This window comes from Danio rerio, chromosome 4 (genome assembly GCF_052040795.2).
Source record: "Danio rerio strain M-AB ecotype USA chromosome 4, GRCz13ab, whole genome shotgun sequence".
In the NCBI taxonomy this organism is placed as follows: domain Eukaryota; kingdom Metazoa; phylum Chordata; class Actinopteri; order Cypriniformes; family Danionidae; genus Danio; species Danio rerio.
In genome coordinates, this window is record NC_141024.2 from 59647323 (window position 1) to 59673643 (window position 26321).

At 36.4% G+C, this 26321-nt stretch overlaps 2 protein-coding genes and 1 non-coding gene across 6 annotated transcripts in view; 1 reads left to right on the top strand and 2 right to left on the bottom strand.

Annotated features, from left to right (window-relative positions):
* The first annotated feature begins 2456 nt into the window (after positions 1-2456).
* On the top strand, positions 2457-2530 carry trnan-guu (transfer RNA asparagine (anticodon GUU)). Its single transcript has one exon. It is a non-coding gene; the product is annotated as a tRNA-Asn (tRNA).
* Positions 2531-6335: 3805 nt separating this feature from the next.
* On the bottom strand, positions 6336-15996 carry LOC108183829 (uncharacterized). Its single transcript, XM_087250626.1, has 3 exons — positions 15946-15996; positions 15120-15266; positions 6336-9730 (listed from the first exon to the last, which is right to left on the bottom strand). The coding sequence occupies exons 2-3, from the start codon at positions 15202-15204 to the stop codon at positions 8862-8864; spliced, it is 954 nt and encodes a 317-aa protein (XP_087106752.1). The 5' UTR covers positions 15205-15266; positions 15946-15996; the 3' UTR covers positions 6336-8861.
* Positions 15997-21176: 5180 nt separating this feature from the next.
* Positions 21177-26321, bottom strand: part of LOC137491106 (uncharacterized) — a 421384-nt gene continuing 416239 nt past the window's right edge. For 3 of the 4 annotated variants that reach the window (XM_087249967.1, XM_088650329.1, XM_087249965.2), the window contains exon 3: positions 21177-23923. In XM_087249967.1, coding sequence (XP_087106093.1) covers positions 22923-23923 — 1001 coding nt within the window. In that variant the 3' untranslated portion in view covers positions 21177-22922. Of the gene's footprint in view, positions 23924-24017; positions 24059-26321 lie in introns of those variants that run through there. The other variant, XM_087249970.1, reaches the window with a different exon arrangement.

Below are 26321 nucleotides of genomic sequence, written 5' to 3' on the forward strand. Positions count from 1 at the left end.
GATGCTGTGGCCAAGCTGCTTTTTGTATCACCTAAGTGAGATAAAACATAAAAAATATATTGAGTTAAACAAAACAAAGTTAAATTTTCATGTTTGTATTTTCCCTACGATTTGTACCCTAAAATTTCTAGAGTAAAGAATGTTTTGGGGAAACTCGGGAAATACCATTTGATGACAAAGTTCTAGACAAAGTTCTAGACATTTCTACACTCAAAACAAATTAAGGCTTTGATTTATTTATTTTTTTCAGAGAGAGAGAGAGAGAAAGAGAGACGGAGAATGCAAACAAACTAGTTGAATAGAAAACAAATAGATGGATGCATGCAGAAAACCATTTCTGTGCAATTCCTGAGAACCCCAGTTGTTAGCATGCACGCGGAAAAAATATACATCGATCATGCATTGTGAGACTGGCATAACAGCCTTCCATGCAGAGGTGTCTGCACACAGTGAGTTTGCACGTCAACTTCAATCACCTGATCAAACTAAAGTTTAAACAATATGATGATTTTATTTTGACTGAGCTTGGCTACTGTAAGATAGATAGTTTTGTATGAAGCAGAAAAGAGAAATGTAATTCTTGGCCACCAGAGTCAGGTCTCAGACAACAGATAATTCTATAAAAAAGATTAAATTAATATTCATAGAAAAATTATTTTTTAGATTATCTCAACATATCACACCAGTTGAGTCTTGGTTCTCAGTTACTGCTTCCAGTTGAGGGGGAGTCGTGCTAGGTTAATCCCTTACAGAAATTATGTCCAGTCCTCTTCCTGGAGAACCAATGTTCCTAAGAGTTTGGCTCACAGCTGCCCACACATCTGCTTGGTAGCTTCAGGTGCTTGATTGGCAGGTATAACTGTGCTGGACTGGAGTAAAAATGCAATCAGGAGTAGATGTAATCCAATACTGCAAAGAAAGAAAAAAACAAGCAGTATGTTAATAGCATAAACACAAAGTTTAAAAAGAAGATGTAATTTTTTCTTTCAGCAAGCAAATACTAACAACGTGTCAGTGCAGAACCAATGATCTGATCACACAAGATAAAAAGAAGCGCAGTCCTCCCGCCCACCGAATTGATTGACAGCTTCGCGTAGTAACATGTCCCGGTAGTCACGTGTATAATCATGTCAACAAGACCAGACGTGCACAAAGCAACCGGGAATAAAAGGTCTGTTCAGTTCGCTAGGATCATCAATCATCATCAAATGTGATCAAGAGTAAGTTTCACATGTTTAAAGTGTTTTAAAACAGTGCACGTGTGTAATGAAGTACAGTGATTCACTTCAGCTTTACTTCATCAGTACAGCCGCTTGTCAGAACAATTATAAAAGAAGACACTTCAATCCTGGTTTTTAGACGTTAAGTCAGGTTTATTTTGCACATTAACATGACAGATATCCACACAGCAGTAAAGATTAAGCTGTATCCTGTCACATATGCGTGCAAAAAGAGTGGGAAGCTAAACACGCTCTGTCTGTCAGTGTGTGTGCATCTGTGTGTGCGGGCGTGCGTGAACTTTGTGCATTGACATTGTGGGCTCTGTTTTGACGGTCCATGCGCAGATCGCAAACGTTTTCAAGGCGAATGCGTTTATGCTAACTTAAGGACGGGAAAATCCGCTTTGCGCCATATGTTTGTTAAGCGCAAAGATTTGTTTCAAACTATTTCTAAATTCAGTTCTAATTTCCAGCAAACGAATAAATGAATAATAATAACAAAGTTTGGTCAAAATACTGAGTTATTTCCAAATACACCTGCTATGCCCCATATGGTGTAAAACCTGACAGGTGGACAAATCTAAGCTTGTTTTTAATAGAACAAATATAAATATGGCTATAATAAATAATACTGCTAACAATGATAACATTATACAAAAGCAAATTGAATGAACTGAAAAAGCCTCCCGAGATGAAGAAAGTATGAAGGCAGTGGTTTTTAAATTCATGTAGGCTATAAATTAATGTTTTGTAATATTTTAATCATTTATATTTATATACTATATATATATATATATATATATATATATATATATATATATATATATATATATCCTTATTATATATCCTTAATATATTATATCTTTTTCATATGTAAAGATTTGCGTATTGCATCTTGTGTGTAGTGTGTAAGCCAGGCGCACTTTGCGCCAGACAATAGACGGACTTTGTTCTGGTCTAAAGATCAGACTATTTACAGTTTCTCAAAATAGCAACGCGCCAAAACACTCCTGCTTTTTTAGACCAGAACGCCTATGGGCGCACATTTGAGCGCAAATGCATTTGCTATTTAAACAGCGTGGCGCACTGCCTGAAAATGACCCTTGCGCCGAGCTTAAAGTAGTAAAAGACTATTGCGCTGCGCCTTGCGTATTGCGCAGGTTCATTAAGGTTCATTTAGCAGATCTTTTGAGACAAAGTTCAGCTTTTCTATCACTGTAGGTGACTTTTAAGTAAGTCTCTGTGGCGCAATCGGTTAGCGCGTTCGGCTGTTAACTGAAAGGTTGGTGGTTCAAGCCCACCCAGGGACGAATTAAGCATTTTGCAGGCTTGCAACTGCTAACACGTGCACTGGGCATAGATCCTGGGCCTCGTTCTGTCCAGCGTTACAAGATGAAATCAGGATTTAGCAGAACATTGTCACGGGTAGGGAAGGTATTGATGTCAACAGTGTCTAGTTCTTAAGTAAGTTGCCCGGCTAGCTCAGTCGATAGAGCATGAGACTCTTAATCTCAGGGTCGTGGGTTCGAGCCCCATGTTGGGCGTGTCTATTACCTTTCTGTCTCTCTCACAGCAAACTTTCATTAGGGTTTATGTAGCAGACCTTTTGAGACAAAGTTCAGCGTTTCTACTACTGTAGGTGACCTTTAACTAAGTCTCTGTGGCGCTACCTGGATCAGGATCGTCTGGCTCTCGCTCTCCATTGTCAGAATGGATGAGAGCCAATCGCGTCGCGGCATATGCAAATAAATAACAACACCGCTGTATTCTCACGAGCGCACAGCACAATATAACAGATCAAGGTAAGTTCTTTTTGTCAACGTTTAAATCTACTGATAAAAGCTGTTTTGTTTATTGTAGTCTTTTGTTATGTCACAGTCTTAGCCTCCTAACACTGATTTATTATTGTATGACAAGAATTTTAACAAGTCACCCTAAGTTCACTGTTTTGTGCATAGTGTTAAAGATCACGACCCGCACCCTGTTTAACATTACAGACTTGAGATACGATTGCAGAAATCATTAATTTGTTCGAATGTGTGTTTAATTTAATAACTGTATCTATATGAACATGCATATGTACTGTATATACAGTTGTTTGTGTTTATCAAAACGTTTGTCGACGCATCAACAGCATAAAGGTAAAGTTGGTTTTCTATTCACACATTCAGACTTTCCCCTTAATAATATAATTCCTTTAAAGTATTATTTGCAAACTCCAAACAGTGAAATCATATTAGAAGCCAATGACTATCAAAGGACAACATTGTTCACAGTCAAATAAACAGTGTTAATGTTGTTTTCAAGTCATATTTGCATGCTAATTCCGATCAAATATTCAAAGTAACATGGTAAACAATATAGAGACTTCTAAATGAACGAATGTGCGAATATAAAACCAACTTTACCTCTATATCAACAGCCCCCTCCCCTCATATTTCTTAGCTTAAAACAAAATAAAGTTTACACAAAATTATAGTCTTTCTCTGCTAAATCTTCATTAGCTATATGAATTGTAAGAATAAATTAAAAGCTGTAATTGCCTGCCTTTTGTTGCTAAATGTTTATTATGTTTATTTGATGTATAACTGTTACTACAATGATGTACCCATAAGATATAGCTGCTAAATAATAATGAGCTATATGAATTATAGTTATGTATAACTAATGTGTTACAGTCATTCTGCTCTGAATAATAACATTTTGTCTTTTGCGGCTAAATGTTTATTATTATGATTACTATTGTGTTAATGTGTTATAATTACCCATCTGATAAAAGAAATGCATGCCTTTTGCTAATATATATTTATTATACTTAATAACAATTATTTATAACTGTTGTGTTGTAATCATGTACCTATAATTATTTTATTTTTATGTTTCTATTAATCAATATGTTTTAATAATATCCCTTTACCGGTTCCAAGATGGCGGTTTGAAGGAAGGCTGTGTGTAGTTAAGCGGTAGTGTCACGTTGTCATATTTTATTTTAAAACTTTCAGTAGGTTACGTTTTTACACGCGCAGACTCAGTATTTTACAGTATGAACATGGATGACTTCTTTCTGAGGCAATCGAAAAAAATGCTACGTAAAAAAACGCAGTTTACCAGCCGTGAAGAGGCTAACGAACATCCTGACGGCGCTAACACGAGCTCATCCACAAACCCAATGTCGGACGCGGTAGCGGAGATTACAGCTAATATCTCTAAACTCATAGATGATAAAATGGACCTGATATCACAGCTACTGCAAATGCACCACGCGGAGCTAGACGAACATAATAAAAGGATTGCAGAAGCAGAAACCAGGATATCTGAGGTGGAAGACGAATTGTCCCCTTTCAAAACTAAACTACAAAGTCTGGAGAAACTTATGCACGATTTGAATGAAAGGGCGGACGACCTTGAAAACAGGGGCAGACGGAAGAATATCCAAATTGTCGGATTACCTGAGGGCATAGAAGGTGAAAATCCAACGCAATTCTTCGAGTCATGGCTTCCTGAGACCCTCGCCATCACAACAAAAGAGGGCCGTATAAAGTTAGAAAGAGCGCACCGGTCCCTCGCTCCGAAACCCCCCGCCACACAACGACCACGTCCTATCCTGGTAAGATTTCACAATTTCCAAGACAAACAACGTGTGTTAAATGCTTCGCGGGAGCTGGGATCCAGAGGTTCTCCTTTAATTTTAATTTGGAGACAGCACCGTGATGATTTTTCAGGATTTCTCCGCGTCCGTTCTCCGTAAACGCAGGATGTTCGACAAAGTCAAGAAACGCCTGAAGTCCATAGGCGCGGAATACAGGCAAATTTACCCTGCCCTCCTCAAGGTAAACTTTCGTGGCTCAGTGAAGGTGTTTCATGACCCAGCTGCTGTTGTGGCATTTCTAGACTCGTTGAATGCAACGTCTACCGATAGTACCTGAATCACCTGATGGGAGACCACTTGCGTGATAGTCCCCCAACTCATACCACAGACACTCACACATTAACGTGAAGGCAGACATTGTGAATTTATCTGGGTATTTGAGAAATATTGGCCAATAAGGCGTACTGTTCGGTTTATTAAAACCATGCTGATGTTTATAGCGGCACTACCGCTTAATATTTAGGTAGGAGTTTTCTTAGTAGTTCCTTTTGTCGTTAAGGGGCCTCTAATTCACAGTTACTCTCATAACGAGAGCTGGTGTGAAATATTTTGATGTTTAATGACTGTTCTATTGTTCAAGTTTTGTATTTGTTGTATACTTGGATGAATCCCTTTTTTATCTCCCCATTTTTTTTTCATTTTCGTTCTTTTTTCCCTTTTCGTACGATATTCATGCAACCTTATCTATATAAATGGGGGTCACATTATGTTTAATATGTACTTAAAATGGTAAATCTGAAGGTATGTACTTGGAATGTTAATGGAATTCACACACCTATTAAGAAAAGAAAGGTCCTGACTTATCTAAAAAAGGAGGGGGTGGACGTTGCATTACTTCAAGAGACCCACTTAAATGACCAAGAACATATTAAGCTTTCGCAGGGGTGTTATGCCCAAGCCCATTTTTCCTTTTACTTCAAGGAGTAGGGGTGTAGTTATTTTAATTAAAAAAGGTGTGCCACTTCAATCGGTGCAAGTTATTAAAGACACTAGAGGGCGCTATGTACTTCTAAAAGGGCTTTTACATGGGGAAGAAATTGCCTTCATGAATATTTATTGGCCTCCTGGTCACCCAAATATTTTTCTTATTGAAGCCTTTGCCAAATTAGCAGACTGGGGAGTTAAATCATTATTCATTGGGGGTGACTTTAACTGCCATTTATGTCCTATTCCCATGATAAATTCCCAGCAGGGAAACCGTTACTATCAGTACAGGCTAAAACACTTAAGGCCCTGTGTGAAGACTTTGATTATGTAGATATTTGGAGGGCTTGCCACCCTGCAGAGAGAGAGTACACTTATTTTTCAAAAGTTCATAGTTGTCACACGAGAATAGACTATCTATTCTCTCCCAAAAATATGTTGGAGCACATAACATCTTGCAAAATCGGAGATATAATAATATCTGACCACGCGGCAGTTTTCACTGAATTTTCCTTTAGATATCAAAATAATAAAGCCAGTGGTTGGAGATTTCATCCATTTATATTAGCTGATCATAACTTTATTACATATTTTACAGAGGAATTCAACACTTTTATGTCCATCAAATCGGTCTCAACTGAAGATTCATCCTTATTATGGGAAACAACCAAAGCATTTTCTAGAGGCATTATAATAGAGTACACACATAGTAAAAGGCGTAAACAAGCGGAACAAAAAGAGATTTTAGAGTCTAAGCTTAGGGATGCTGAGAGAACATACATTAATAAACTAAGCCCTGTTAAACTAAAGGAAATTACGGCGCTAAGGTCTGCGTTAGACTCTCTTTTAACAAAACAGGCAGAAGTGAAAATTCACTTTGCTAAGCAGAAAATGTATGAACATGGGGATAAAGCTAGGAAATATTTAGCACACCTAACAAAGAAAAAATCTTACTCTCAATCTATACAATCTATTATAGACAGTAACGGTAAACACTCTTTGGACAGCATATTCATTAATAATACATTTAAAGATTCTTTTGAGAATTTCTACAAATCAGAACTAAAAGGGGACACAACACAAACCACAGAGCTTTTCTTCTCGACACTTAATCTCCCCACGTTATCCGAAGATCAGTCATTACCCCTTAATGCCCCTATATCTAAAAATGAGGTTCTAGCAGCAATAAAGAGTTTACAATCTGGGAAAGCACCTGGTCCAGATGGACTTAGTTGTGAATTCTATAAGGAATTCAAAGACTTATTAGTGGATCCATTATTAAATATGTTTAATGACTCTTTTAGAAAAGGCCGCCTACCACAGTCACTGAGAGAGGCAAATATATCCTTAATTTTGAAAAAAGGAAAACAACCAGAGTACTGTTCCGTCATATCGCCCCATATCACTGCTAAATGTAGATCTGAAGATCCTTTCAAAAATTTTGGCCACCCGCCTTGAAGGCTTTCTTCCTGTATTAGTAAAGGATGACCAAACCGGCTTTATTGTAGGCCGTAACTCGGTAAATAACATGCGACGTCTTTTGAATGTGATTCAATTTGCTAAACAACAATCAGTAGAAGGTCTTGTGATCTCATTAGATGCGGAAAAGGCGTTTGATCGCATCAAATGGCCCTTTTTATTCCATACGTTACATAAATTTGGTCTTGGTGAACAATTTATTAAGTGGGTAGAAATATTGTATAATGAGCCTTTTAGTGCTGTACTCACTAATGGCTGTAGATCCTCTATGTTCAAAATTGAGAAAGGAACAAGACAAGGTTGCCCTCTCTCACCCCTTCTGTTTGCCTACTTAACTTGTGTCCTACATGGCAAAGATGTTTTATTTCATGAGAGGTGGGATCCATTTTTGTTACATATGGGTTTAAACATAACCTCCATAATCATCAGAGGATTGATTTAACAAGGATGCAATATCGCTACTTTAATTAATGCCCCCCCCCCCTTTTTTTCTTTCTTTTCTTTCTCCCCAGGTTCTGTTCACTTGTTTGTTGTTGTATCTGTTTTGCTTAAAAATTAATAAATACATTATAAAAAAATTAAAATAAAAAGTCAAAACGAAATAGAAACTAAAACTAATGAAAAATCCAAAACTATTATAACCTTGGTCCATTATCGGTGAATCAAGTCAAGAAGATTTACCAGTCTCTTAGAGTTTTTTGTCAGGATCTGTCAGGTTTTACCCTTTCAAACAAAGCTAGTGTTGTCCCTTTGAAATTCACAGTTTTTCCCGGATCTTCGCTTGATGTTTTTCCATACTTTTCTTCCATGTCACTCCAACCTTTTGCCAAGGTCTTTGTTTCTCTTTCCCAGGGATTCCTATAATAGTTTCTTATTCGCTGTTTATCAGTCCTTTTTCTTTCAGATCTCTTGATGCCTCCGTCATTGAATTGTACATGATCGGCCCGTTTACCAAAAAGATTTTAAGTTTTGCCGGCGGTGGTGTTTAGAACTTAATTCCCTTTTCATTTAGAATGCTTCCTTCCGGGATTCCAAAAATCTGATTATTATTTCTACGGGAGTGTGTTTCTAGATCTCACAGTTTCTCTTTTAAATTTTCTTGTATTTGAATGGATTGATTGAGCATTTCTTTCATCTCAGCAATGTTCTCCTCCAAAATTCTCCAACTCGCTGCCCCACTTCGTTGACCTTTTCTGTCGTTGCATTTAGGTCCGTGATAAGGTCATCCAGTTGTTGATTGACTTCTTGTTTACAGTTACTTAATTCCATTTTCACATCTTTTGTGAGAGAATCTTGGAAGGCAGTTAAATCAGATTTAATATTCTTCTGGAAGGCTTTGATGTCTGTAAATTTCATTTTTTTCAGGATTTACTGGTTGTTTTGTCCTAGCCTTTTTGTTTTTGTCCCTCCTCCATGTCATTTAAATATGGTTTAGGTTATTATATATGATGTAAAAAGGAGGATTAATACCAGTGTGTATGGAAGCGCTCTTTCTATGCTGCTACATGTGTCGGTGCCTTACCAGAAACCATCCAATGTGTTTCTTAAGCTGCCCTGATTAAGTGAAACTTTGTACACACTGATCATGTCTACAGTTTCTCTCCAGTGTGAATCCTCTCATGTGTTTTCAGGGTTCCTGAGCGAGCAAACCTCTTACTGCACTGTGAACACTTGTACGGTTTTTCTCCAGTGTGAACCCTCTGGTGGCGTTTCAATTTTGCAGCTGTAATAAAAGTCTTCTCACACTTCAAGCACATATACTCTTTCTCTCCAGTGTGCATCATCATGTGTTGATTAAGGGATGTTGAGCGGCTAAAACTCTTCCCACACTGAAGGCATGTGAATGGTTTCTCTCCAGTGTGGTTCCTCATGTGTATATTAAGGTTTGATGATTGGCTGAAACTCTTCCCACACTGAGTACATGTGAATGGTTTCTCTCCAGTGTGTATCCTCATGTGTAGATTAAGGGATGATGATTGGCTGAAACTCTTCCCACACTGACTGCATGTGAATGGTTTCTCTCCAGTGTGGATCCTCATGTGCTGATTAAGGTATGATGATTGGCTGAAACTCTTCCCACACTGAGTACATGTGAATGGTTTCTCTCCAGTGTGAATCCTCATGTGTTGATTAAGGTTTGCTGAGTTGCTGAAACTCTTCCCACAATGGGTGCATGTGAATGGTTTCTCTCCAGTGTGGATCCTCATGTGTTGATTAAGGTTTGATGATTGGTCGAAATTCTTCCCACACTGAGTGCATGTGAATAGTTTCTCCCTATTGTGGATCCTCATGTGGATCTTTAGTTTGTTTCTGTTTGCCAAACTCTTCCCACACTGATTGCAGGTAAAACAACGCTTGTCTCTCATTTTTAAAATATCATCAGTCTCTAAATGAGTTTTGTCTTCAATTTTGACATGATGTTCCTCCTCTTTACTCCTCTCATACTCTTTAACTAGGTCTGAAATAATAAAAAAAAGTTCAGCTTTTAGTAAATCATTAAAACTCTCAGTGAAAACTTTAATTTTGATGCACATTAAATGTAAAAACAGCAGATCATATTTAGATTGATCTTGTCATATTAACCTCCTAGTGTCCATTACACAAATACACATTTAAGCGGATACTCATATGATTAATCCCAGAGCATTTTGGTCATATTGATGAGACATAAATTTGAAAGCTGTAAATGGCCAGTTTCTATTTGTATATATTCGTAATCACACAAAACAACATGTTTTTGAAAAACTTGTAAAGCAGATAGGGAATGCTATTTCATTCTGTGCCTGACTGGTAAACCTGTCAGAAAAAAAGCAGCTGAATCTCTGAGAATATTTGCCCCACAGACATGAGACATATCTGCATAACATCTGCATAAAGCCTTAAACCTGCACCTTTAGATGACAAATGTTCTCTGGTTTAGTAATCTGCATGTAACGAATGCAATGCAGAATACTAACACTTAACGGTTTCAGATCATCAAACAAATGTAAATATTAGACAAAGATAACATAACTAAATGCATTGTGCAGTTTTTAAATGAAGAATTTTATTCTTAAAAGGAAGACAAAACACTGAACTACACAGACTTGTGTGAAAATGTTTTTCCCCATTAAACATAACTTTATTTATCACACCGGGTTCAAGTTCTCTAGCCACACCCAGACCTGATAACTACCACACGTTCTCAATCAAGAAATTACCTAAATAGGACCTGTCTGAAGTAGACCAAAAGAGCCTCAAAAGCTAGACATCATGCCAAAATCTAAAGACATGTAAACACAAATGAAAAAGAAAATTCTTGTGTCATAAGTAAAAAAAACAAAAAACAAAAAAAACTGAATCAAATGCAGAAAAACAACAAGGGTTTATTAAGGAGTGAGAAACGGAAAAAGCAAAAATCAAAGTAAACACCCGGTCGGGTGAGTGCTGATAAAGTTTCATGGGAAAAAACAACCAGACACTCACTCACTAGCGGTCCTGGACACAAATACAGGGTGAGTAACAAAATAATATGCACACAAATTATCGATAACATACTGACAAACATGAAGGGAATGATGTGGTATAAACAGGAAAAAAGGGAAACGAGAGCTTCTGTGACTGCAAATAAAAGCAGATGACATGAGATAATCTGTAACCCAGAACAGGAGAAGAGAGCAAAAGCGTGAGGTACGGTGACAGTACCCCCTCTCTCAAGAACGGCCCCTGGCATTCCCTTAAGACTCACTATGGAACTAATGAAACTGATCAATGAGAGAGCGGTCCAGAATATCCAGAGCCGGAATCCAACATCTTTCCTGTGGACCATAACCTTTCCAGTCTACCAGATACTGATAACCTCTCTACCTCTCCTCCTCACATGCAGGGGCCAGTGCACTGTGTATGTGAGTGCACCCTCAACCAGTCTGGGAGGCAGAGGAGCAGAGGTTATGGGGTGCAGTGGGGAGAGAAGCATGGGTTTGATCTTAGACACCTGAAAAAAAGACTGGATGAATGTTTTTAAACTTAGACTTAATTTGAGTTGAACCAACACTAGACTGAACACCTTGATAATGGGAAATGGTCCAATGAAGTTGGTTCCCAATTTATGTAAGGGAAGTCTGAGAGGAATGTCTTTAGAAGACATGGCTAAAGCCATAAAGAATCCGATTCCATGGACATAAGAATGTGAGAAGGCTTTCATAGATACAGTACATGTCCCGGTCGAAGGTCTGTAATGTTAAGCTAATTATTCATTAAAGGCCAAGCCATTCTCATACGTGACGTACTGTTCTTTGTGAGACTGAAATGTTGGTAATAGCTGTGTTTCCATCCAAAAATGAGAACTAAATTTATTTGCAAAACTGGAATATTGTATGAAAAATACACAAATAAATCAGCGTTTCCATCCAATGAATCAAAGAGAACAAAATCGTCACATCCTGATTAACTGGTTCCAAGTATCAACAGTAAAAATAGAATTTATTACGGCAGAAGAAGTTACATGAATCTTTTGCTTATTTAATAAATGACTTTCCCCTCAGAGGACAATGAACATGTGGTGGCGTTTGAAGCCATGAGATGCAGAGAACAGACACTCTTGACACACTCCAGACGCTCTGGAGATCATTAATAATACAATAACATGAATACTGAAATGGTTCAGGTGTTTTAGAATGACCAAAACAACATTTTATACGCTCTGCAGTGTGCTCAGCCTGCTGGTTTGTGCATTCACACACATTTGTATCATCATAAAATCTCTTATAACCAACCTTTTTTAATGCACAAACTGGAATTTGTTCAGTAAAGGTGCTTGCGTAGTTTACGTAAGTTTTATCTTTTCTTATAAAATAAAAAGTTTATCCTACTCAGTTATGCGCATGTTTTTTATGCCAATATTTCAAAAGTTATGTGCATCATGACATTTCCATCAACCAATTTTTTTATGCTCATAGCCCATCCAAAATGCACTTAAAAATAGGTGGCTGGAAACGTAAGGCTAAGCGAGAAAAAGGAAAGGAGACTGACAAAAACTCACGAGTTTAGAGAATAAAACCTGCTACTGACCAGGTAGGTTCACAGAGTAAGTTACCACGGTAACTGACTCGCAGTTAAAGTTAGATCTCTTTCAGAAACTGGCTTACCCTGCTTTCTCAAGTTTGACAAACCTGCCATTTTGAAATGATAACCCAGACTTTCTCTCATTTCAGGATTAAAATACTCTGAGTTTTCACTTGACCTCCTTTCTGAAACAGGGCCCTGAACTCATATGCTATTGTTTTAGAACTTCAATTGCCTATTGGAGAAATGACCAGGATTAATAAACTTGCTCCACAAACAAATGTGTTCATGACTATACATACAAAAAACAATAAAATAAGAAAATATGACTTTGCAACATCAAGCAGCATTAGGCATGGGCCAGTATAAGATTCTGACGGTATGATAAGCTTGAATAAAAATATCATGGTTTAACTGTACTTTTTCCCTTTGAACAAAATATTTTCATTGGAGAAACTTTTACAATATCTTGGAGCAGTAAACATGTCTGGCAAAATCATTCAAATGAATAATTGACAACTGCTGTCTTCATTTGTTTTAAAAATACAGATTTATTTACAATTTAAAACCTCATCATTTGGATACATTTTCTCCTGGAGATACTGTTGTCCTAAAAAACTTAAAATAAAACATTTTTAAAAAGTATATACTGTAGGAACAATACAGCTGAAAATATTGGCGGTTTTAAAACCTTGACTTTTCTCAAACCGAGGTATACCTTGTAAACTGTCCCATGCCTAAGCAGCATAACACGGTTTTTAGAATCTAAAAATTCATCTTTTAAAAAAAAAAGTCTCAAGCAAAAAGATTTCAATGGCGGTGCCTGCTGGTACGTGAAGAATTTGGTCAATACTGACAAACTTTACGCTCAAATGTTTGCTTATCATCAGCATGCTGTAATCCATTTCTTAAACAGCAAAAGTCATTTTTAGACTAGTTTGTTGGCCAGTTGTAGTCAGTGCAATGCTAAACGTTATTGTTCCACTATAATGTGTTTGTTTTGTCTCATGTCATCCCACAGCAACATCATATAGTTTAGAATACTCTACAATGTTTTATAATAATTAATTATTTTAGTGTCCATTTCATTCAGCATATTTAATATTGGGGGCATCCACGTTTTCTGACATACTTTAAACCAGAGTTTCTGCAGGTTTCACCAAGTTAAATTTAAGACATTAAGACATTTTTAAGACCATTATGAAATTTTAGACTCATAAAGGGCTAAAGATTTTTTCAAATGGCCCAGATAGAAAGGATTTTATTTTCCCTATCAAAAAATAAATAATAATAATTTTATACATTTAATTATACAATAATAAATGAATAATAAAAACATTTAATATTTTAGATATTTCTTAGCAAAAGATCTTAAATATTGTGTAAAAACAAGCAAGCTCTACTTCACTTTTTTCCAACATAAATTTTCTTTAAAAAAACAAAAAAACAATTAACAAGTGCATTAAAAGTTTTAATGATAAAAATTTAAAAAAAAAAAATATGCACAACAGTCTGTCCTCAGCAGTAAATACATGGAGCACGTTTAAACATATGTTATTGTAAGGAAAACAATTTAAGCATTATGATAAATAGAGTTAAAATGACCTTTTTGAATAAAAAGTTTACTGTTTTATTGAGATGGATTGTTGGTGATTGTATGGGGTTTGACCAGATTGAGCAGCAAAACATGAACAAAGGAAAATGAAGACTTGTTTAAAAAAGATTTAAGACCTACAATACAACATTTCAGTAAATTTAAGACTTTAAGGCCTAAAATTTTGATTTTGTAATTTACAACCCCGCATAAACCCTGTTTAAACACAATAGCCCTGGTAATTAGTTTTTATAACATTAATTTAGTTCTAACTCAGAGAGAGAGAGAGAGAGAGAGAGAGTTTTAATTTTATTGCCATTTCAGCGTCTATGGCTATGTCATGGCAAAAGGAAAATAGATCAAGTAAAAATATTCTAACAATTAAAAGTCATCAACAGCAATAAATAATGTACAAGGTAAAACATATAAATAATAATAATAATGATAATATATAAGAAAAAAATCTAAAACCGTTTTTTAGGATTTCCTTTTGATAAAAATTCTCCAACTTTAGATGGATTCACGTTTAAAAATATTTCCTTTAAAGTCTCTCCAGATAAATATTGTTGTCTAATAACATTAAAAATGGGGCATTCCACAAGAATATGTTTAACTGTTTGGTTTCTGTTGCAATAAAGGCATTTTGGTGGTTCTTCTCCTTTGAGTAAATGTTCATGTGTGAGTCTTGTGTGTTCTAACTCAGATAAAATCTGTAAGAACTAGTAACAACTACTAGAAAAAGGTTTAAACCCATAAAGAAGTTGAGGGGAAAAAGGGAATTGTGATCAACATGACATGCAAATGGAAATTACTAAGCCAACACTATCACCGTAATAGCAGATATCTTCTATGAGAATACTGTAGGTCAAATATCGTCAGCTCAGTTAAACTTTAATTTATTATTTTTAATTAATTTTATATAGCGCCTGTGCTCTCAAGAACTCTTTACAAACAGTAGAACAAGAAAAGCAATAACCTTAAGAAGGTAGAGAAAATGGGAGACTACTAATGCATAAAAGAATGACAAAAGACATGAGAACAAGTAACAAAAGAAACTTGTTACTATCTTTCAATAAGTGCTTATGTGCATTTAGTAGAACTAGGCAGCACACTCAGGGCTACAAGATGGATTAATTTAGTATTCTTATTATTAAAAAATATCTGAATGAGGATCAAATGACTGAGTTGGTGTTTGAGAATGAAAACCAACCTGTTTGTTCCTGCAGATCTTCCTGTTTGACTGTGAATGTTTCTTCAATCTTCACATCTTCACTCTCCTCTTTAACAAACGCCATCTTTATAACAGTGTGGAGATCAGTCGCTTCAGCAGGAGTTTTTCTCTGTGTTCGGACACTTCCTGTTTAAAATGAATAAAACAATGAACAGAAACAAAAATAACTTATCTTCAACACTTGCTGCAACAGTTTCTTTATATGAGAGTAATTAAAAAGAAATCAAGTAAAAGAGTGAGTCCGAGCAAGAAACAATGAGCTGATTAAAAGTAGTACTCCGTTTATTATATATAGTGATGTATACTTAGAATGGAGTGATATTACGCTATTGAATCAAGTAAACCTTCATCATTAGGACACTTATTACACACTTTTCTGTTGCTTTATTCAAACAATATAGGTAATATAAACCATAAAGTTAGTTTTATATTTACACACTCGTTCATTAAGAAGTCTGTATATTATTTACCATGTTACTTTGAATATTCGATGCAAGTGTGAATTAAAAACAATATTAACACTGTTTATTTGACAGTGAACACTGTTGTACTTTGATAGTCATTTGCTGCCAATATGATTTCACTATTTAGAGTTTGCAAATAATACTTTTAGGAAATTATATTAAGTGGAAGTCAGAATGTGTGAATATAAAACCAACTTTACCTCTAAGTTATGTAAAATAGTAACGTTGTATAAAGGGTTAAAATAATATTGTCAACAGCAGGTACATAATTTAGCATCGGATGAAAAAACCTTAAACTGTAATCAATCGGTTTATATAAGTGTAAAAGCTTGAAAACAAACCTTTCTCCTGTTGAAATAAAGCGCAAAAGCGGCGCCGCCTTATGACGTCACAGCACCCCGCCAAAATAAAAGTCATTTTGTTCAGCTTTTTTTTTTTTGCTACTGTCATGAGTCATGACTTATTGATAAATTTCTCCCTCGTTTTCACTTTACACTATATCAGCTCTCTCTCACACACACAGACATATTTAGTATTTGAAGCTGATCAAAACATTTTAAAGATAATTTTAAAAAAAAACTTTTTAATTCACTTTATGACGACTTGCATGTCTAGAACCAGGCCCGGATTAAGAACTCAGGGGCCCCTGGGCACATTGTCTTGTAAGGCCCCCTACGTGGCCATACTGTATATATATATATATATATATATATATATATATATATATATATATATATATATATATATATTTTATTTTTATTTTTTTTAAATTTTTTTTTTAAGGGTATTTCAATGTATTGCCTTTACAAACTTATAAAGCATATTATTGCTATGGCATATAACGCACAATGCTTCTCCAATCCAGTTCTATGAATCTGAGTTCTATGAATCTGAGTCTTTCATAATACAAACACTGATTTACTGTCTCTCTCCTCCTCTCCCTGTATTTTCTCTACTCTTCTCGTGATGAAGACTTGATTATAAACCTAAAAGTATCCGAAATCACAGACACTATACCTCTTCTCTCCCGTCTCTCTCCTCTTCTAGGCCTTTCTCTCTCTCTCTCCCTCTCTCTCTCCTTTTCTGTCTGTCTCTTACACAATGAATCCAGTCCGCGCTGCGCTGCCGTTAGCCCCTCCGCCTGGTTAATGCTAGCTACTCATTTAAAGTTACCATAACGTCTTCTTCTGTACCCTCATTCTCCTGATCATGGGTCTGTTTAAAGATGGTGTGTATGGAAAATGCCTCAATAAAGATGCCTCCTCTCCTCTTTCTCTCGCGTTTGCTAAATCCACTTGTCCACTCATTTTTGATCTATGACAGATATAACGTTACACTAAAGTCCGCTCAGTTTAGTGCGGGTTATTACAAAACTGACGTTTCCGCGCTTGACCAATTACAGCATTCTGTTTAGTTAAAGATAGAAAGGCAATTTAAATATAATAATAATATTAATATGTGTTCCCGACTTTTTGGCTCAGAGGAAATACAGTTGTCTAAGCAATATAGTTTTTGCAGAGAGGGAGTCACCTATAATAATAAGGCTAAACATTATTAAATACCCACGAGACACTTGTGACTTTATATCACATTTGCATTATTTTAAAAAAATGTTTCCTTCCTGTTAAAAATAAATATATTTCCAATCTGATATGTAAAGGGGAGAAAAAAAGTAGCACGAGTTCAGCTGTTGGTGGATTCGAACCGAGTTTATGATTAATCGCGTCAAAAGACGATGCGGGGCGCCTTACAAGGTACGCCACTGCGACTGTTGATAACAGCAGCTCTATACTTGTCTTGTCTCTATCAATCAGGCATCGATGGGCGTAAACCCTGAATAGCTTATTCCAACTAGATGCGCTATTTGCAATTGGCCAAAAAAGACACTCCGAAATTGTCTTTTTTTTTCTCCCCCCTCGCAGGGGCCCCTAGTGCGCACGGGCCCCTGGGCCTGTGTCCATAAGGCCCATTGGTTAATCCGGCCCTGTTTAGAACACATTACTAAATCTCATCCTTGTGATTAGGGTCTTTCCTATTTCTACAACTTCCTGAGTTTTTTATATATGAATTGTTTTCTCTTAGTGTCTGTTTCTTGTCATTCTTTATCTTCTGGAATCATATTTAACTTTACCTTAAAGAAGCATTAAAGGGGTAGTTCACAAAAATTACAATTCTGTCATTTACTCATCTCTACCAGTTCCAAACCTGTTTGAGTTTCTTCTGCTGAATGCAAATGAAGATATACTGAAGAATACGAGGGGCAAAAATGTCTTCACCCAAGTAATCAACATTTTGTTTTAGTTCCTGCCTGACTGCTTGAGTCCATAAAGTGATTATTTTCAATTTACACACCGGTTTCTCTTTCTTTCAGATTTTACCTCATTACTAGGGCCAAACAGAATCTTGACCTTTTTTGCTATTTCTTCTGAGAATTTTGTATAAAAAATAAATAAATAAATAAAAACTGCGGATTTATGTGGTGTTATTTTGGGAGTATCTTAATTAAAAGCTTTTTACAATGCAAATCTATCTAGATCCACTTGTTTGGTAAACAAAACAAGTCTCTTCTATAATATCTCTACTAAAAGACAGAAAATATTACTTTACACACTGTATTGTAGATAAATTAAATAAACATTTTCATATTAGTTAATAATATTACTGAAATTAATGAAAAACTGAAAAAATAAATAAATGTACACACATTTATACAAGTAAATAAATAGACTCAATGATGGGCTAAATTCTGCGGATTTCTGTGCACACAGATTTTATGTGGGCCTACTTATAACCTTCTGGTGTTTCTATAAAAAATGTCACATTCTATTGGTGCATATAAATACGCTGTTTTTACATCCATCAGGTGAGCAATCAGGGGCAATGCGGTGGCCCATGGATAGCATGTTCGCCTCACAGCAAGAAGGTCACTGGTTTGAGCCTCGGCTGGGTCGGTTGGCATTTCTGTGTGGAGTTTGCATGTCCTCAATGTGTTTGCATGTGTTTGCTCCGGTTTCCCCAAGTCCAAAGACATGTGGTATAGGTGAATTGGGTAAAAGCTCAAATTGACTCTAGTGTGAGTGTGTTTGTGTGTGTGAGTGGATGTTTCCCAGGGATGGGTTGCAGCTGGAAGGGCCTTTGCTGTGTAAAACATGTCCTGGATAAGTTGGCGGCTCATTCCGCTGTGGTGACCCCACATTAATAGAGACTAAGCCGAAAAGAAAATGAATAAATGGTGAACAATCAGATTTTCTTGCACAGCTTTTGCATTAACACTCTTATACTAGTCATGTTAGCAGTTGGAGAAAAAATCTTGTCATAGTTCACACCTTTTTGCTGGCTGTACCATTTGGCAAAATACCATGTTTTGTATTTGTCAGACCATCACTATCTCTCTCAATTGTAAAAAAACAATTTACCCCCTTTTTCTTTGCCTTTAGTTAGGTTGGTAAGAGTAAAGGTTACAATTTCTTTTAACGATTGCATGTCTTCATTCACAGCTTTAACCCATGTGAGCGACAGTTCATGTGTTCATATATACTGTGTCGCTCACATGCTGCAGAGAAGTGTCAAAGTGAGTCTTGCTGACAGCGGCTTGGTAAATGCATTGGTCAAGGCTCACAAAGTTGTCATTTTAAATATAATTATATTACAAATAAATAAAAGTTTTATTATTATTATAAAACTATTATTATTATGCAAATATTTTAAATAAATAACAGAAATCAATCAGCGAAATAAGATCTTATAAAAATATTTTGCATGAATTTTAATTTCACGAGTTTCATGAGAATTCTAGAGAACACAAAATAATAATGTATAGAATTATCCCTGACTCTGACAGCAGTGAAATAATGATAACCCACTTCTAGCCCAAATAAACCTTAAATTTGGTCTTTGTTTCACCAGCAGGTCCTATTGTGCTGAGACTAGATTTTTTTCACAATTTCAGTCCTCATAAAACTTGTTTATCGAACAATCATTTTATTTTATATCGAAATAAGTCTTTATTTTAGGATTTTTTTTTCTTTATTGGATAGGAAGGATAGCCATGGTGACAATCTTAATTCCAAAAACTTCTGCTTAAAACATGTTTTTTTTTTTTTTGTCATTCTAAAGAGTTTTACAGATTTGTTAATGTTATTCCTAAAAACATCATAGTATTGATCAGAGGTATTCTTTTTACACTATTCTGTAATGTTTTCTCTTTCATCTCTGTTTTTGGTCAATTTATGTTTTAGAGATCCAAAATGTAGTAAGTTTTTAAGGAATATTTTTATTCAAAAGCTTAATCCTAATCAGCTCAGACCTCATTTCATTTTTAAAGATTTTAATTCACAGGAATTAGAAAAAATAAGAACAAGTTACATTTCTTACCCAATTCTGCCCAAAATTAAAGAGCTTAAGTTTAAAATGATTACTGATGTGTATCCATCAAAATAATTTCTGAGATTAATATTTGATACTGAGGATAACTTTTGTCAACTTTGGGAAAGTTATACTGAAAACACTGAGCATATTTTCTACAATTGCATATACTCATGTACATGACAGAATGCCTCATGTCAATATCCATGTAAACCTTTTTTTGTTTGCTATAAACTAGTTAAATTTGGTAAAACTTAAGAAAAATTGTACACAGCATTACCTGGTTAATAACCTTTTTAGCTTTATAAAATTTTTCATTCATAAATGAAGTGCTTCAGTAGTCTGTTGAGTACTGGAATTACAACAAACTACTTAAGCTCTCATTCACAATAGTGACACTGGGTTTCCCATACAACAATTTATTTGTAGTAATGTGGGAGTTTTCACATGAACATATATTTAAAGGCAACCAGTCGTGTACAGACAGTTTAATTGTCTTCATGAAGAAAACTTGTCTTCATTTGTTACCCACAACACATCAAGATTTGATCAAGTCAAAATCTCATAATCTGACACAAATCTGATTTGTCGTAACAGGCAAATGGCATTGTGTAGTCTGAACAGGGCTTTAGGGAGTCTGCTTCAGTTGCTCACAGTCATTGCCTTATGGCAAGTTTACACCGCACAAGTTTAGGCGGACTTTCATTCTCCAACAAGTTTAGTGAAACTGCAGACAAAAGCCCAAAACTTGAGGCAAATGGTTGTTTGTTCACACGAGTGAAATCCGACAATGTGAATGATCGAAAACACAATCTAAAGCTATACTTTCACCTGGCACCACATCGCACACCTCCTCTGACTGCGCGCACACCTCACGACGCGGACAAGGCTTTTATACTCACCGCATTCTTTGCTGTGATATTCTTTAAAACGACAGGGGGCGGCCAAAAGAATCTGACCATGAAGTCAGATAAATAAACAAAGTAGTAGAAAATTTCCGGAACTACGTCATATCATTACCATCATTCAAGATTTTTAAGCTAATTATTTTTATTGTGTTTATAAGTTATTTTAATTATTATAAGCATTTTTAGAACCATTCAAGATTTTTTAAATCAAACTTTGATGCATCACTTTCTTTTGTTCATATCTCAGACAGTTTTACCCATTGAAGTTTATTAAAATATTAATGACAAAAGAACATGGGTTGCTCTACAAATATATTTTATTATGGCAAAAATAAAAGCAAAAAAGTACACTGACTAAAAAATACATGTTTTTTTTTTAGATTTAGCCCACTCCACAATTCACACATTATTGTCTGGCTAGTTTCTGTCCTATACTTATGCTAAAAAGGGAATAATGGTCCAACACTTCTGACCATGATCACCAATAAAGCCTAGAAAAACATGGCATCAGTGTATTGTAAGCCAATAGGGTCAAATATTCCTTTCCAATTATCAAAAAAATAATTTGTTCCTTAATTATAGTTTTGATATTAAATTGTTTTAAATTTAAAATTGTAACGTATAAATCAGTGTAAAACCTGCGACTAATGGAAAAACATATTCTGTAATCAGGGCCGGAGTGGGACTCTTTTTCAGCCCTGGAGTTTCAAGCCTCAGACCGGCCCACCTCAGTTCACCACTGACTATATTAAAATAAGGTTATTTCCAATTCAGTTTCTAATTACACTATCACGTCTTTTTTTGAGAAAACAGCTCTTTCAGAACTTCAAATGTTCAACAACCCTTACAGTATTATGTCTTAACAATAAAAATGAAAAAAAAAAAATTGTTACTCAGACAAGGACCAAACCCAGGTTGGCCGCGTCTTTATCTAACCGTACTAACCACTGTACCACAACAGCTGTACGGTGAATGGTGACTTATCTAGTTATATCATCATTAACCTGCAGGCTGCATCCTGCTCACGAGGCTACGAGAAAATAGATAAAAAGAGCAGAGCTGCGGTAAAATAATAAGAAGGCTGTGGTCAAGTAAATAAATAAATTATTTTTAAAAAGTGTGACTGCTGAGAGCAACAGATTCTGGAGCTAGGGACACCGGCCCTCGCGGCCAAAAAAAGGATCGGCCCACCGGGAATTCTCCCGGTCCTCCCGATTAGCCAATCCGGGCCTGTCTGTAATTATGTACCTGGGTCTCCACTTTTGCCATGGCCTCTTTGACTTTTAAAGAACATCCTTCAGGTTTTTACAAACTTTTAACAAAAGCTGTCCTCTTTCCCATGGCTGGTGCAATTTCTAGCCAAGAATTATTGGTCATCTGGTGATCTCTATGATCATGGATCATAAGGATGTCTGTGCAGGCGTACGTTTCAGGCAAAGTCTCAAATGCGGCACCATTGCGTACTGTTTGCTGATAAAGATGTCTTCAGATGCTCAAAGTGATTCATATTCAACTCAAATCATAATCTGGCGCTGCGCGCACTGTTTGCTTGAGTCTCAAAAAAAAAAAAAAACATACACTCCGCCGGCCGAAATTATGTCGCGTTTACCCAAAGCAAACCTCTGCAAACTCCGCGATGACATCACATTTGCTGCACGCACTCAAGCAAACAAGCGGACGCATCAATTATAAACCAGGCTTAAGCGTGTAGGACAGTGTTCCCTGCATCTCCCTTAACACTTTCTTCTCCCTAATCTTTCTAATTCTATATTCAGAGCCGAAAATTAGTTTGAAGTGTGCAATTTGCACAAAATAAAATAATCAGTTCATAATAACTTGAAACACATATAAAGGTATTCAGCTTTTTATGCAGCCCTGTAGAAACTCTCACAACCTGGCACATCCTCACCCCTCTTCAGTTATTGAGTTTAAATCTTCAGGCGTTCCAAGGGTTTCATTATCAGTAACTTGATATGTATTCAAGAGTTCACACTTGTTTGACATGCTGTCCTGGGAAAGAGCCCCAAGCTCCGCTGGACAAGGCCTCATTTTTGCTCTCCATTGTGAAGCTTCAGGTGAGTGCTGAGACTTCTTTTACATTTAAAGCCCTTTCCACACTCACTGCATCTTAAACGATCCTCTCCTGAGTGAGTCTTCATGTGTTGCTTCATAGAGTCTTTGCGTGTGAAGGTCTTTCCACACCGATCACATGTGAACACTATGGTTCCAGTGTGACCATCCATGTGGTTCATGAGGCTAGCTTTGGTTGTGAAACTCTTTCCACACTGAGCACATGCAAACGGCTTCTCTCCGCTGTGACTTATCATGTGGTGTTTGAGTGAGCCTTTATATGGGAAACTTTTACCACACTCTGTGCATGTGTAAGGTTTCTCTCCAGTGTGGATCCTCATGTGGATGTCAAGGTAGTGCTTTTGAGAAATACTTTTCCCACACTGTGTGCAGGTAAAAATTCTTTCTTCATTGTGTGTTCTCATGTGGATTTTAAGGGTGACATTTTGCTTAAAACTCTTTCCACACTGAGAGCAAGAGTAAGGCTTCTCCCCAGTGTGAATTCTCATGTGCACTGCCAAGTTTCCTGTTTTAGAGAAGCTTTTTCCACAATGTTGGCATGTATACTTCCTCTGCCCAGTGTGAATTCTCTGGTGCGCTGCAAAGTTTCCTGCATGATAGAAGCTTTTTCCACACTGTTGGCATGTGTACGGCCTCTCTCCAGTGTGAATTCTCATGTGGTTTTCAAAGCCTTGTATATAACCAAACCTCTTTCCACACTGTTTGCAGGTGTAAGGTTTCTCTTTAGTGTGAACTCTCATGTGAATATCAAGGTTTGACTTTTTACTGAAACTCTTTCTACACCGTGTACAGCTGTAATTACACATAGACTTGGATTTCCGAGGTCTTCCACGTGATGAAGTCTTTTTAGACAGTGTGGGTTTTTCATCAGTCATTATTACTTGGTGTTTCTCAAACTGCTGTTTCTCTTCCTTTTCATTCTGATGAAGTGTCTCTTCTTTCAGCACCATCAGGTCTTTAAATGAAAAAAAGTTAACTTTAGTTTGAAGGTTCAAAGCGAGAAGCATGAGATGGATGTTTCACCCAAAAATGAAAATGATAAAAATTACCATTTACTCTCCATCATGCAGTTTTAAACATTTCCTTTCTTCTGGAACACAAAGAAAACTAGAGTTTTTCACAATATCTTTTTTCTGTGTTCAGCTGAATCAAGAAACTCATAAAGGTTTAAAACCACACGAGGAAGAGTAAACGGTGAGGCTATTTTCATTTTGTCGTCAACTATCCCTTTACAGGGTTCCTATAATTAACCCTTTTATTTTTTTAACAAAATGTAAAATAAGTCTTTGGCGTTCCCAGAATGTGTCTGAGGTTTCAGATCATATACCTTGCAGAATATTTCATTTTGGGGGTCAGAGGAAAACCAAGTTTTTTTGTGCCTGTGGCTTTAAATGCAAATCATCAAATGCACTCGCTCTAGATTATTTGTGTTGTGTTCCCTCATGTACATCTTCCACTCGATTAAAAACATTTGTGACTTGCTTGCAAGTACGCATAATTCACGCTTATATTAGTGAGGCTGCATTATTGTATTTAAATTATGCTATTGCTTCCCAGTACTGGGTTGCAGCTGGAAGGGCATCCGCTGTTTAAAACATATGCTAGATAAGTTGGTGGTTCAATCCGCTGTGGCAACTGCTGATAATTAAAGGTACTGGGCTGAAGGAAAATGAATGAACTTATGCAAATGCTTAATGCCTCGTTTGCTGTTAACTGAAGTGATGAGATGGCAAGATGACATACTTTCCTACTTGTTTTCATTAATTTGTACTTTTTTCTTTGTTTTCTTGCCTTTGTGCATGTCCTGAGGCTTTGCTGAAGACCTACGTGGTGACAATTTATATAGCTGACAATATGCAGAAATGCCAGATAAAAAGGCATTTTTGGATCTTTCCTGCTGGAGATACTGTTGTCCAAAAAAAAACTTAAAACGGAGAAACAACCTTAAATATACCATTTGGCGGTTTTATACATTAAAAATGGTTATCGTTCCATGCCCTAACAGCATAACACTGTTTTTAGTAGGGCTGCAACAACAGAACCAATAAAAATCAATTACTAAAAGCGTTGGCAACGAATTTCATAATCGATTCGTTGTGTCGCGGGACACAGAGACATTTGAATGTTTAAAAAAAAAAAAAAACACTTCAGTTCAGCGTGGAGTGAACACGGTCTCTCTCTACTTTTTTACACTGATAATGAGTTCAGCGCCTCAAAGACAGGGATGAGGAGGAAGAGAGATCAGGGTAAATCACTACAAATTCCTACTTATGTTTCAATTTGAAGTGAGGACCATGTTGTTGTCCCTGGTGCTGGTGTTTTACTCGTTATCCAGCGTGACAAGCATGACAAGTTAGTGTTAGCTCATCATATCATCACAATTATGCAGTGTTTTAACTGTCTAATGCTTATTTTATATTTTAGACATGCAAATACACACAAGTACTAGCCCTCTACTGCACGGTGTAACCTTATGGCAACATGATACTTATGTTCATTTCCCTGCCACTATTTCTTTAAGACCAACATATTTTTTTTTTGTTTGAAAGAGAAGACCTTAGTGAAGCCAATGATGTGCCTTGGTTAAGTCACATGACATCCAGTGTTTTTCTGTAGTGCTATTTCTGACAGACTGGCGTTTATTGTGAGTAGTTGCTAAATGCAAATGCAAACGTCAATAAAAACATTTTACATTACATTTTACATTTAGTCATTTAGCAGACGCTTTTATCCAAAGCGACTTACAAATAAGGACAAGGAAGCAATTTACACAAATAAGAGCAACAATGAATAAGGGGTATAGGCAAGTTTCAGGTCTGTAAAGTCTAAGAAGGGAAGTATTAGTAGTATTAGTTTTTTTTTTTTTTTTTTTTGATACAGTTAGTGTGATATTCAGAGAGGCAATTGCAGATTAGGAAGTGTAGTGGAGACTAAATAGTTGAGTTTTTAGTCGTTTCTTGAAAGTAGCGAGTGACTCTGCTGTTCTGATGCAGTTAGGGAGTTCATTCCACCAACTGGGCAGATTGAGCGTGAGCGTTCGCGAAAGTGATTTCTTCCCCCTTTGGGATGGAACCACGAGGCGACGTTCATTCACAGAACACAAGTTTCTGGAGGGCACATAGATCTGCAGAAGTGAGCGCAGATAAGAAGGAGCAAGGCCAGAAGTCACTTTGTAGGCAAACATCAGAGCTTTGAATTTGATGCGAGCAGCAACTGGCAGCCAGTGCAAACGGACTAGCAGCGGAGTGACATGTGCTCGTTTAGGTTCATTGAAGACCACTCGTGCTGCTGCATTCTGGAGCAGCTGAAGAGGCTTGATAGAGTTAGCTGGAAGCCCAGCTATTAGAGAGTTG